General features: G+C 47.7%; 1 protein-coding gene across 3 annotated transcripts in view; it reads right to left on the reverse strand.

The window, feature by feature from the left end:
* The window catches only part of LOC126546891 (cubilin-like), a 52,741-nt gene extending 44,739 nt beyond the window's left edge, over window positions 1-8,002 (reverse strand). For 2 of the 3 annotated variants that reach the window (XM_055062902.2, XM_055062901.2), the window contains exons 1-2: window positions 7,813-8,002; window positions 812-842 (exon numbers count right to left, since the gene is read on the reverse strand). In XM_055062902.2, the coding sequence (XP_054918877.1) occupies window positions 812-842; window positions 7,813-7,923 (142 nt within the window). In that variant the 5' untranslated portion in view covers window positions 7,924-8,002. The remainder of the gene's footprint in view (window positions 1-811; window positions 843-7,812) is intronic. The other variant, XM_055062903.2, reaches the window with a different exon arrangement.
* Between the last annotated feature and the right edge of the window lie 5,530 nt (window positions 8,003-13,532).

The raw sequence follows: 13,532 nt of genomic DNA on the forward strand, positions 1-13,532 counted from the left end.
AAACGGGTAAGTTACCTTTCTTCATAAAGTATCCTGAAAGAATGTCGCAGGAAACTGTCTTTCTTTATATTGTAGCGGCGCTACTATCGCTTCCAAAGCAGGCGAAGAACATGGGCTCACGTGCAAGTAGCGCGAGCATAGAACACGCTAGCGCGCTCGACCTGAGGGGCCACGGTGTCCGCCGCTCCCGAGATACCGCGGCACCCTGGCTGGCTGGCATAAATAAACTGTGGATACGGCTGCCTCTTCGTGCCGCCTTCCACAAATTAGTGACCCGGACGACCAAACCTAGCCATGCCAACGTCAACCTACAATATATATACGCAGCGTTTACGAACGCCTCGACGAACGCTAAAAGCGTTAGTTTTACGGACAGCACCGTAAGATTATTCGAATCCCGCAGTGCCAAGTGCAGCGTGCACTTTACAAGGCTTCCCATTCACTTGTGCAAAGCAACAAGACAAGGTAAAAAAACCGTGAAGCTGAATGTTTGAGAATTTTCGCTGGAGAAAACAGAAAATACGCCTGCATCTTCGGCTGACGCACCAGGTTTACATAGCACTCGCATAACTGACAGCTCGGTAATTTTCGTTGTACAGAGGGCAGCGCTGTGGCCTGCCAATAAGGCACCGCGGTGGCTGAGAAGGACATTCTCTCGACTCAGCGACCTCCGCTAGACGGTGCAAGCGCACGCTCCTGGGCACTGCTACCGCTCAGTGGTACACCACGCCAGCACAAAACTCGGCTGCAGGGAAAGCACGCGCACAGCAGCGTCCAAAGAGAAGGAGGGCAGTGTTGCTCCGTCGCTCACCTGTCTTGTACCTGTCAAGGTCCCCGGCGGCCTGCAAGAGTGGGCGAGAAAGAATGACCCATGAGTGGACAGGCGGCGGGCGACGACGTCTCGATGCCCACGGCTGCACTCTAAGTCGCGCCCCGGTGCGGCCATCACTTTTCCTCCACGCATTCGAGAAAAAGTGGGCGAAGGAAGCGTGCTTGCTCGCTGCGGCGACGGCGATGCTTTTGCGAAATCATTGTCCGCTCGCGCGCCTCTTTCCGCGCTGGAAACACATGTGCCCAGGGGTCTCAGTGGCCCAAGGTCGGTGTGCGCGGACGTGTGGAACGGCGCGCGGATGGCACGCACCTTCGTCGCGCGCCACGGGCCCGGACATTTCGTGAGCCGATGCCGCTGCGTGCCTCTCGCGGGAAGGAGCTCGTGAAGTATGCGCCCACTTCTGGTGCAGCTTCAGTGTGCTTATTTGCCTGGTTTAACTCGTTTAGCCTCTTTTATGATCTGGAATCGAAAAGCGTCGTGCAAGTTGCCATGAACCAGCCACTTGCTTGATGTACTAAATACGCAGATGGCACCAGTAGTCTCCGATGGTGTAAACAGCAGAATCTGCATTTTTCATGTGCTACTAAAGCTAGCGATCTCATCCCTTTTCGCAGCTTGTTTTTCGATCAAGCACTGCAGCATGACTAAAACCTCTGTAGCAGCATTATAAGCGTGTTTTTTCATCTATGCGTTGAAAAGCTGTTGACGAAGCTGCTTGTAACTATAGGCCGGATATTTTTCCTTCCTGACCACTGTGGTCCTCACTTGGATACCACTACAAATGTAGGAAACTTAGCAAAGAAAAAAAATGCGTTTGGACGGACAAGTCAAGGAAACATGTTGCGCCGAAACAATGGAAGCTAGCGAGGACAACACGAAACAAGTTTTTATTTAGCTTGCTTCGCGCTGCAGAAACTCCGAGCATGTTTCATGCACCTCTCGGGCCTGCATGGCATCAGCCTTATGTAATGCGGGTTGACGCATTTTCCTGTTAGCCGGTAAAGATTCTGTCGAGGCGTCGTAACTTATCTGTTTGGACGTTTGAAGCACAGGAGAACATGTAGAGTTTCTGCAGCTGTTTTCAGCAGATGAGAGCATGCAGCCATTGCGGCTGTTCTCTATACTGCGTTCCGAACGTGCCGACTGACGGAGGCGTAAAGGGACAAACATTCACAGGAATCGGCCAAGAAGGGAGAGTACCCATTCGATAGCTGCATCTCGCATACACCCCGCAGAATAATAATAATAATAATAATAATAATAATAATAATAATAATAATAATAATAATAATAATAATAATAATAATAATAATAATAATAATAATAATAATATTAATAATAATAATATTAATAATAATAATAATAATAATAATAATAATAATAATAATAATAATAATGAAAGAAGGGAGCGGATCATGGTAAGAACTGAATAATTAGCTCCCTCCACCCCTCGCCGCCCCTCCCACACGCACACGCACACACACTTCGGAGAAGAAGATAAGCGATAACTGTAGGTTTAATAGAGATAACTGTAAAAAGAGGGGCCGACGATAGCTGATTTTTGACGAACTTTCTTGTGGTGCGCAGAGGTTGAGCTTACCTTCAACTCGCAGCCAAGCGATACCGTAGAGCTCTGACAACATGAAATTGTTGAAGGCGAAATAACGAACGTTCCCTGTTTCGGGCAGAGGGTACCTGTGCATCCTGTGTGAGTAGTCATTGATTTCGATGTGATAGAAATGATCGAAAGTAGCGTCCATGGCAGATCTCAGTTTATCCTCCTTCTTCTTTCAGCTTCTTCACGTTTCCATTGCAACTCTCCCTTCTGCTCTTTTGTCGTCGGCTTCGGCAGTAACATTGCGTCTACTTGTAATGAAATAGGCAAGATAATGAAAAAGAATAACTGTACTTTGCAATGCAGAAAGAATTCGAAGCGCAAGCACCCATAGAAATTGGAAAGGCCACCAATTTTCATTAGGTGACACAAAGAATACTTGCAAGTCAGTCCCGGCGTGGTTCTGTGGCGTTCGTTTTCCCACTCAGCTGATCCGAGTTCGAATCTTATGGCGTCACCATTCCTTCGTTTTGCATATGTTTTTTGCGCGACTGATGGCAAGACGGAACTCATCCCGCGCTAGCCATGGTTTCTCGTGCGCACCCCTGAACCTATAAAAATCCTCTATAATGAACCGCTTCACCATTGAAGAAATGCTCTGCGCACTAAGTTGAGCTTGATAGCCGGCCGGTCGCTGGCGAGCACGTCTAACCATGTTAGAGTCCTTTAATGAAGGACTCTGTCATAGCTGTACTCGAGCCTTCGCCACCTAATACCTGCCACTTCAACTGCAGTGTATAGGTTGAGAAAGCGAAAATGTGACAACGACAGCATTTTTTGAAAGCAAGGCGTCTACTACGAGTGGATTCTGGTGCCCCGAGAAGGCGCAGGCTATATGTCCGTTTCGACATGCCTTAAAAGAAAAAAAGAAACGAAGAAAAAGAATGACACAAAGATTATGGTTTGAGACAGGCTCAAGACTGAAGCAGGGTTTGGGTACGGGCTAGTTGGTATTCCATTGCGAACATCACTTACAGCGCGAACATATATAGACAGGGACCAAAAGAACGATGAAGACACGCGCTGTTTTTACTTCGAACAGATTTTTATATTGAGTAACTCGCATATATACCGAGACAGCAAGACAAAAGCGCCCCCCCCCCCCCCCCACCCAAGCATAAAACCGACGTGTGTATGCATTCAAAATTCAAACAAACCATGACCACCGCCTTAAGATGAACGAGAGCGCATGTGCGATCTCAAAAAAAAAAAAGAAGATTATTTATCTGTTAATGCAATTGACGGCTTACTAACCGGGTCACCTTCAGCGGTCGCTGCTGCTTCAATGATTAGTCTAGTGCATTCATTAGGATGCCTAACTAAGATAGTGGCTTTTTCAAAAAAGCGGAATACCGCCGCATTGTGCGCAATGTACACCTAGAAACCCTTCCCGCCCTTTGCGCAATTTATTGCTATGTTCCTGCAACCTAACAATGAGACATCTACCTGTCTGCCCTATATAAGACCGACCGCATTTCAGGGGTATCTTGTACACAACACCTCTCTAACAAACTGTATACTTTTTTCTATGATTGATATTGCAAGACCTACAGCGCTCGTCTTCGTCGTTCTTTTGGTCCCTGTCTATGTACGCGCTGTAAGTGATGTTCCCAAGACTGGAAAAGATCCAACGAAATTTTCACCATTATTTGAATTAGCGACAGCACGACTGCGTGGTTCGTGCGTATTTAATTCTATTGAACAGGCCGAAACCCGTCAGCGCAAAGCACGCGAATGCGTTCTAATTTTTCGGCGATAACGGGAATAACTGCATAAAAGGACTGACAACTGCGCAGAACGTGTCATGAGATGCTGGTCGAAATGAAATTATCATGATTTATAGTGATAAAATCGATAATTACTCTCCAAATTGAACTAGGAATTATAATTTTAAATTCGCACAGAAAGTCCCAGAAACCAGTAAGTGGCGTGAAGTGGCGGTGAAACCTTGGCACTTCAGATGTATAGTCTATGAAACTACTGTACACGAGTATGCTGTTATTATGTGCCGCATATTTAGTGTGTCACATGTGTGAAAAGTGTGTCTTTATGTTACATAGGCGTTCGCGCTTTCTCCTATGCGTATTAGGAACTAAAAAAAAAAGGTGCACGCTAACGAGCGGCGCTGCCTTCGCGGAAACTGTTTCTGTCACATGGACGGAGCCATCGTTGGGGCGTAAATTTGGAAAACTTTAGAAAACACCAACATCAGGAACATCAGCTTGGTAAATAAAGTATTACGGCTTTACAGCTAGGGACTTCACTTGTCGCCGACTTGCCCCCAAAGCCAAATCGCTGTCGCAGTCAGCTATCACTGTTTCCAGCGTGTTTTCGCGCAGGACTACATCCTCATTCCAGATTAAAAATTTTGTTAAAAAATGTTCCACCGTGTTTTCGATGTTACTACTGGATGACTGGACACTCGTACCGGCAAGCTTTCCGTTGCGCAAAAAAAAAAAAGAAAAGAAAAGACACGAGCACCAATAAAATTAGTTGTCAGTCCCTTCAGGCGCCACTGCCTCATTGAAGTCTTTTCCAGCAGACTCATACGCCTGCCGAGCAAGTATCATCGTAGCCGACCGCCATCTCATTCACCCGAAGCCTTGACGAGGCAGGCTTATACGGCTCAAACACCGAATATTCCGATTCTTCTGCTAATGTTCAATCAGCGTGCATGTCAAACGCCTGACGATAAGCCCATCTCGACAGTTCCACATTGCTACTGAATAACGAATTTTATCTCCGTCTCTCAAAGCGCTCCAGCCTGCTAGTTCACATGGGTTGTCTTTAGTGGCGCTGAAAGCTTCGATATTTCCTTCAGGTATTAATGTCAAAGACGAAAAAGGCGGCCTTGTATTACTCTGCAGATCTGGCGCAATTCTCGCTTGCGTTATAGGTTTTCCCGGACACGTGCGTAATAAATTATTGCACGTGTGATCAAGGGACCTGATAAACAAAGACGTCAACACGCCTAAATACATATCCAACGTCAACCGCGCTCACTCTTTCCCGTTGTTTAAACTTTTATTGACACTATAGGCAGAAACGGCGCTTATTCAATTTACGTATAGAGACGGAATTCAGAGGCGATGGATGCGTTCCGTGCAATTAAGTGACGAAACAGTTTAAAATGTCATAAAAGATGATAACAATATATTGTACAAACATGCCAAATTACGTATGTATTTCCAAGCCTATCGGTGTAGGTTGCTGTTAGGTCTGTAGGCCGCAAGGAGATAAAATATTAATGTAGCAATATTACTGGTATTAGAACCTCTGCAAACCATTGCAGTTGCTGTTCCTCAGCACCGATTTGTTTTAATTTCTTGAATAGATTTTATTGTAGACAACTGAATGGGGAATCGTTGCGGCGAGTAAATGCGTTTTGTAACGCACGTACGGTCTGATTTACGTGGATGCGTCTCCGCGTGGATTGGCCTCGTTTTAGAGCTCCTAGGTGACCCAGTAAACAAGAACCGCTTGATTGGAACGATGTTCAGGTATTTAGCGTAAGACGTGCTGTACGCGCTATCTTTATTGCTATGCTAACAGAAGCGTTCTTTTTGTCAGATAAAAAAAAAAAGAAGGAGCCTCTTTTGGTAAATGTATTGAATTAATTGAAAATTCAGGCTGTGACAACGTTTCGTATGAGAAACTGCAATATGCTGTGTTCTATGGGCGAATTTCGTCATCGCAATGCCGATAAAGAGCACAAAACACTTGGGGCTGAATATGCGCTTGACTCGTTTGCCCCTATTAGTAGGACATGCAAGCAGTAATCATCATTCACAGAAATATGTCCGAAGAGGAAGAACACGCATTAAAGCCAGCTACCACTAAACAGTGTAAAAATTTACCCTGTATATACAATTGAAACCACGCTACGACCAGAGACCACGTATGACGAGCCTTTACATATTCTACTAGTCTCAGTGACACCTCAATATTTCGAAACTGGCATTAAAAGAGGCTAAAAACAAGTGCATTGAGACAGTACTCCAGCAATATCTGATAGCCCGATCTGCAAGCGACCAATAAGCTGCACACAAGTAAAAAGAAACGGGAGAGGCAGGGGAATTAGCGAGTGCACTCGAAATCGTATTAGAAAACAGCGTCATGCCTTGCTCTGACCTTTGTGTTTAATAGACTCGTCAAGGAGGCTCATATTTGAAATGAGTTAGTCTTTTTCATACGTTTCGACGGAGGCCTTGGTTCGCAGACTGAAGCGACTGCCTTGTTATTCTTTGCCAGATGACGAACAAGCGAAACGAACTATTTCAATAACAAGCAGTTGTTGAATAAAGGAATTGTCACAATTTTGTTTCATATCTCTTAGTGAGTGAAAGGAAGTTTCTCTTACGCAGCATTAGCACTCAGCAATGTATACAAGCTTTCTTCACAAGTTGGCGTCGTTGACAACGTTTGTACCTTGCAATTCGACAAATTTTAGAAATGTTCGCTAAAGACATGATGCAGGTCTTTTTGCTTTCTTGATTAGGTATTTTGGATTCCTTCTATTGCCTTCTTGATACTGAAGGTGACGTGAGTATATCTGAAGCCTCTTTCCAGATTACGAGTTCGACTTGAGCTTATCGGCGTGTACTTGGTCTTCTGGTAAAATGCGTATTATGACGTTGCTGTTGAGGCTTCTGAGTTAGTACTTCAGTCTACAGTAGTACACAGGCGGTTGGCCAAGTAGCCGTAATCATATTACGGTTCGCAAGCAGAACATTCCTTTTGTCCACCATTTTGATGGACAAAGGAGTAATACTGCTATGGTCGTCTAAAATTCAACCGAGGACGTGTAAGAGAATTCATCCCAATATGACGGCAACACGTAGCATGCTGACTCCTTACTCGCGGGGAAAGGTGGACAACAGAAAGCGAGCACCGCGTTCCAAGTACTGACGTGTACCTCTTTATGATGACAATGTCAAACTGTCAAAGAGTAATAATCGTAAAATTTGTCTCGCTAGAGAAACGTTCAAGCGTTAGCCGCATTGTCACCGGGACCGACCTAGTCGAATCGTCAACCGAGGTGTACGACAAAGGGACATATTTCTTAGCCTCACGCTTACCGGTTAACCTACGTAGCCGGTCACTCATACAGACTCTGTGGCGCAAGCAAGGGCACGTGCTACACACAGGTACGCCTACCATTGCCACTTGAAGCACGCAAGAAACGTCAGCCCATTGATGGCGTTCAGAAGAGAGAGTACAGGCCGCGGGTGCCACGGCATGCGCCTGTGGCCTCAGGCATGGCACCCGCGCCGCGTTCACCAAAAGCCACTTAACGGGCGCGTTGTAACAGGTGCTCAGGCCGGCAGGAGTGTTTCCCCCGCCGCCGGCCAGAGGAGCGACTCACCGCAGAGTGCAGGGAGCCGCGTAGCTCGATGCCGGTGGCGTTGAGTGCGGCCGCGGCGAACCGCACGAGCAGCAGCGCTAGCCAGGCCGTCTTCGCACGTGCCGCCAGCATGTCCGGTGAGCGTCTGTGGTCCGTCCTGGACGAGGCCCCGTGTCGAGCATGAGCGCGCCGAGAGCTGTGGCCGCTTTCCGGCGCCTATTCATCGCCGCGCATTGCGGGTGGGGGGAGGGGGCGCAGGCCTCTCGCTCGACGGTCGCGCGCGCGCGTCGTCACCAGCCAACTGGTTCTCCTTTGTCTTGCGCGCCCGAGGCGGCAAAAGGGCGCTTCCAAGACGCGCGCGCTGCTTCAGGGCGCCTCCGTATAAACGCCTCTCATGACGGTGGCCGGCCACGCCGCGCTTGTTGACGCGCGCGATTCGCGCCGGCTGCGTCACGCTCCATTGCTAATGGCTACTGCGCGCAAACAGGCGCCGCAGGCGTCCACGGGCGCACTGTGCAACCACGGCAGGAACGCCATAGGCGGGGCTTAAGCGACCGGAGGCTCTAAAGCGAGACACGAGTCAGCGCCCGTTGAGTCTGTGCTCTCATGCCCAGAAGCCGAGGGGCGTGACGCAAGACGAGTGGCTACGGTTTCACTACTATGTAATGTTATGCTGCCGCAAGTAGCTCGATCTTCTAGACGCCGGAGGGAGCTTGTCACATTTCTTTGGGGTGGGGGTGGGGGGACAGGTTGGCAACCTCGTCTTCGACGTCAGCGCACAAAGAACAGGTGTCACCGTGCGTGGCTCGAAATTTTAGATAGCAAAAGAGCTGACAATACTCTGACAAGGCAATTTAAACCTGTTTCTGTAGCGTGGTACTATTAACGTAGAACAGGCATGCCAACACAGATGAGACAATTGTAAATCAGGGAGGTGCATACGAGCCCGGGAACAAAGAAACGGCGTAACCTAAAATATTATCCAGCGAGCGAGGAAGTCGGAGGAGGAAAGACAGGGAGGTTAGTGTAAACATAGACTGGCTACCCTGTGCTGGGAGGTTATGTAAAGTGGCAGGAGAGGCAAAATAAAATATGAATAAGAAAAATATTTGTGCGAATAAATGCGGCGAGATGCGCTACAGCTCTTAGAGTATAATGTCCGCTAGTGTTCAAGAAGCGGGGGCTCATTTTGGAAGCTTTTAAGGCTTACAAAGTTCAGGGTGGTTTGGACCAACGTCCCAGAATTTTCTCCCCTGGGGCCTGCTCGTCCAGTTTGTTAAACGCAGTCGACAGCCCTTTTCGGCGCGCACTCAAGTGAGGGCAGTTACAGAGGAAATGCCCGATCGTCTTCTCGCAGGCGCAGTTCTCGCATGTAGAGCTGTTGGTCATTCTGTCGTGAGATGAATTTATGTATGCCACGCCGAGCCACAGGTGGCATGGTGGAGGTTAGGGTTAAAGAAAGGGAGAAGGCGGGGATGTTAACGAGACAAGTGTTTGGTTGACTACCCTACGCTGGGTAAAAGGAAATGGAAACTGAAGGATGCGAGAGCGAGGGAGGAAGGAAAGACGCGGCGAATTCATGCATGCGCGCGGGCGGCCCCACGCAGTCAAAAGCGTTCACACAGGCCAGTCCCAGTCGCTTGGCAAGAAGCACAAAAATCAATAGTTTGCATCGACGTCATCGCGGCCGCCATTTCGAGGTAATAACACGTCAATAAGCTACGTACGCAAGAAACGTGATGGCGCGACAGGCGCCTTTTGCGCCAAGCGACAAATCGATAACAATGATAAAGCTGGTGCAAAACGGCAACCGTAAAAAAGCAAAACAGTGCATGCGCGATAACAGGGTGCACTGATATCATCGCGGCCGCCATGTTTGAGTACTATCATGGTGAGAAGCTGCGTGCGTGATGTCACTTGAAAACTATACATTCACTGCTTTGTGGGCCGACGAGCGAAAAGGACGGTGTTCGAGAAGTGCGTGCACGGACAGCGGCCGATCGTCCAGTCATCGCTATGCGTTGGAGACTGCCTTTGTGGTTGAAATCAAGGACAGTGCCACAATAAATGCTCGATGTTCTCTTCGTTGCTGCAGAAATAGCGCGCAGCACTGTCGGTCATTTCAACTGGTGTAGTGATTGCCTTCGTGAAAGCAACTCCCAGCCACAGCCGAGAAAGACGCCATGCCTCACGTCGATGAAGTCCGAGTGGAGATCGGAGCTGCAAAGAAGGGTTTAGTTCGTGGAGTCTTCTGCGCCTTATAGTTGGGAGCGTTTGTCTTGCAGCGTCTGTCCTGCAAAGTGTATTGGGAACGCTGTGGTCTTCTTGAAGTGACGCCTGAGCAGCTTTGTCTACGTAATCATTTCTACTGATCCCTCAGTGTAGCCACTGGAAAGGCATTTCGTGGTCTTCTTGTTTCAGGTGGTGGTGACGTTTGATCATCTCCTAAGTGAACTGTTCTTCAGATACATGTCTCAGAACCGACTGCATACACTCTAACGCCGGTTATGAGTCGTAAAATACGGACAATTTATAAGGACTATCGGTATACATGAAGTGCAGTACGCAGAGCAGTGAGTTCTGCCACAGCAGAAGTCGGGACATGCGATGTTTTCAGTCGCAGTGTCATTCCTCTTGTCGCTATAACCACAGCACCACCAGAACCGGCCGACGTAGTCCAGCCATCAGTATGGACGTTGGCATGATTGCTGCAGTTCTCGTAGAAGAAAAGTAAACTAAGTTTTAGGGCAGACGGTGGCAGGTCAGACTTGTTCGCAAGTCCTCGAATCGAGAAGACAGCATGAGGGTAACTCAAACACCGTGTAGGAAGCAACGGCCTAGTCGCAGTTGAGTACCCCGATGTAAACGAGGCATGATGGGCATAGACAGCTGGATTAAATGTCGTACGGGGCCTTTCTACGGTGAGGCTGGTGAGTTAGCTGGAAAAGGTCCAGAGGTGGCGCGAAAAGGTTTAGCGTGTGCAGGCATTGTCTCAAAGGCAAAGTGCGCTGTATTTGTGTAGTCTTAAGCAATGTCTATCGTTTCGGCCGGTGACGCGGTGCGCGGTAAGCCAAGAAATGAGCTTGGGCTTGAATACTCTGAATTGTACGCAGGTTGTGTTTGCAGGCGTTGGATACAACGGCATGCTGTCTGTACCGCATGAATCCAACAAACAACACCCTGTATAGCTGTAACAGAGCGTAATTATTGCGAAAAGAGGTTGCAAAGTTGCGTCGTTCGCTGGCACATCTTTCCCTCGTTGCACTTAGGGCGATGAGTGAGTGCTCGTTTCACTGCTGCATCGCGTACAAATGCAGTCGCTACCAAAGTGAATAGCTACTAGGAGCGACGTGCCACAGAGACTCTGTGTGTACGAATGTGTGTACCATCCGCGTAAATTAAAACCCGAACAGGAACAAATTCTTCTCAGCATCTCTTATGCGTAATTAGATGGAATAAAAATGGGTAATAGCGCCGTACCCTATCTATAAGCATTGTTTAAAGCCAAACAGGCATATCGGAGCCAGAAATAAGAAAAAATCGTAAAAACAGGTGAACATGACACGCAGCAACGCATGATAGTTGCTTTCGACTTGTTCGCGTTTAAATTTATGCTGATACGTCATTTGTGGAGATTTTTTTCACGGAACATTGCCAAATGTCGCCAAAACCAGAACACAACAAAAATAAGAGCTTGCCGAAGGTGTCACTAGCACTTGAGGGTGCACGGAGTGATAGCTCTGTGCGCGCAGTGACAAATTTAGACGCTTTATGCACCTAATGGTTAAGTGAGATCGTCGAATATAAACAAAAATGGCACTAAAACATTGTAACAGATAATAGCATATTTTTCTCCTTAATTTATATTTGAAGAGCAACTCCAGCAATTCTACGTTTTCTATCGCTGTGCGAATTCCATGCTGTCGGCGGGGCTTACAGTTTCTAGTGTCGACAACCAGTTTTACGGATATCAGTAGGAACGTAGAAGTTGGTCGTTGTCGTCTGAGGTACAAAGGAACGCTCTGGTTTCGAGATAGCCCGATACCAGCCTGCCCTGTTGCATCGCGTTTTTGCCATCCCTGTGGGAGAACCCGACAAAGAAGCGCAGGAATGCCAGTGCGACTCAAGATTGTTTGTTGCGAAACGACTTCGTTTTTGAGACTTGAGGCTGAGGGATCTTATGTGCCTTCGTGCTTTCTCAAGCGAACAAATGTAATTCCGGCGTAATTTCTATTCGATTTATATTTAGGAGCGATAACATGATTTAACACGAGATGTGTTGTTTGGCAAGCAAGGGGAGCCACATTTTCTCAGTTGAATTGAATATTCAATAAAATAAACGTGTATTCGTAGTTCGGAATTTGTCTTTCGTTATTCGTTTGCAGTAGAGAATAACCCCACAGTCCGCGCGGTCATATATACCCTAGATGTATGAGACCATTCTCGCTCATAATGTCAACTAAGCAGTTCATGAAGGCCCGCAAGCCTTCCAAGCCTTAGACAATTGGTCTGCACCCACGTTATGTTTTTTTCTCGCACAAGTTCTACCCAGAAGAAAAATATGGTCACAAATTTCTTAAAGGTAACTCCAGCATTCACAAACGGTAGAGCTCTTTCCTGGTTTTCTTGCGCTTTTATAGTTGCCATCTCAATGTATCAATGTCAGAAAAGCTCCTCTCGCACTAGCCTTTAATCCTTTCAATGACACCCTCTGGTGGCTCAGTGGACATGGCGCTCTGCTGCTGAGCAGGAGGTCTCGGGTTCGATACCTGGCCGTAACGATGCGAGCGAAATGCAAAGATGCTCGTTTATTCAGATTTAAGTGCCCGTTAAAAAACCCCAGCTGCTCAAGATTACTCCGGAGCACTCCACCGTGGTATCTAGTGTTGGTTTGGAACGTTAAACTCCATCAATGAATAACTGAAACAATAAACAAATAAATAAACTTCTAGTAATCAATCAAACGACCGGTGTCAGCTTCCCAAAGCATGCATACGCAGGCATGGGCTGGCTGAGTTCGTCGTTCTCGCGTCTGTTTGATCAGAGCCGAGCCATAACCTTGCTGTCAATCATGCACTACCTTGGGCTGCAGTGGGTCCACGCTAAAAGGACTTACGACGTGAATTCACGCAGTGATCGTGACGGCTACCTCATGCGCTGTTTGGTCCGTGAAGGCAACGATGGACCGCCGTGCGATACAGTGACACTGCTCGCTGATACACACATGATCTACTCTAGCTGCTCTTCATTGCGTCAGCTGCACGTCGGCTAAGAAGTGCGTAAAATTTGTGCACACGCCTTCACTTGCATCTTGCCGCAAGTAGGTTGAGGAGTATTCGACACTTCATAGCGATGCCATGGGCTTGACGTTAGGTGAGAAATACAGCTTAGACTTGCTGCCGGGCTGTCCGAGGGCTGTCTGTGTCCTGAACAGCGCGAAACGATGATCCGTGCGAATGTAGCTGCGGCTTACGACCATATAGGGCGGCCAAAGATGCATTCTAACATCAGGGCCCGCATTCACAAACGTCTCTTACCTTTCCTCATTGGCTGTCGTTTCGTCACTCATATCTCACGATAGCGATAGGAGTCATGATGAGGCGGCCGCCGCAGCTTTTCGTTCGTTAGTGCTGTTTGCCATTTGCCGGCCAGCTTCGCTAATGATGTTTCAACATCACGATTGACTGGTATCTGCTCTTACGAACAGTTCTAGCTGCATAACTTTCTTTATGAATACAAGT

Source organism: Dermacentor andersoni, chromosome 1 (assembly GCF_023375885.2).
Source record: "Dermacentor andersoni chromosome 1, qqDerAnde1_hic_scaffold, whole genome shotgun sequence".
Lineage (NCBI taxonomy): Eukaryota > Metazoa > Arthropoda > Arachnida > Ixodida > Ixodidae > Dermacentor > Dermacentor andersoni.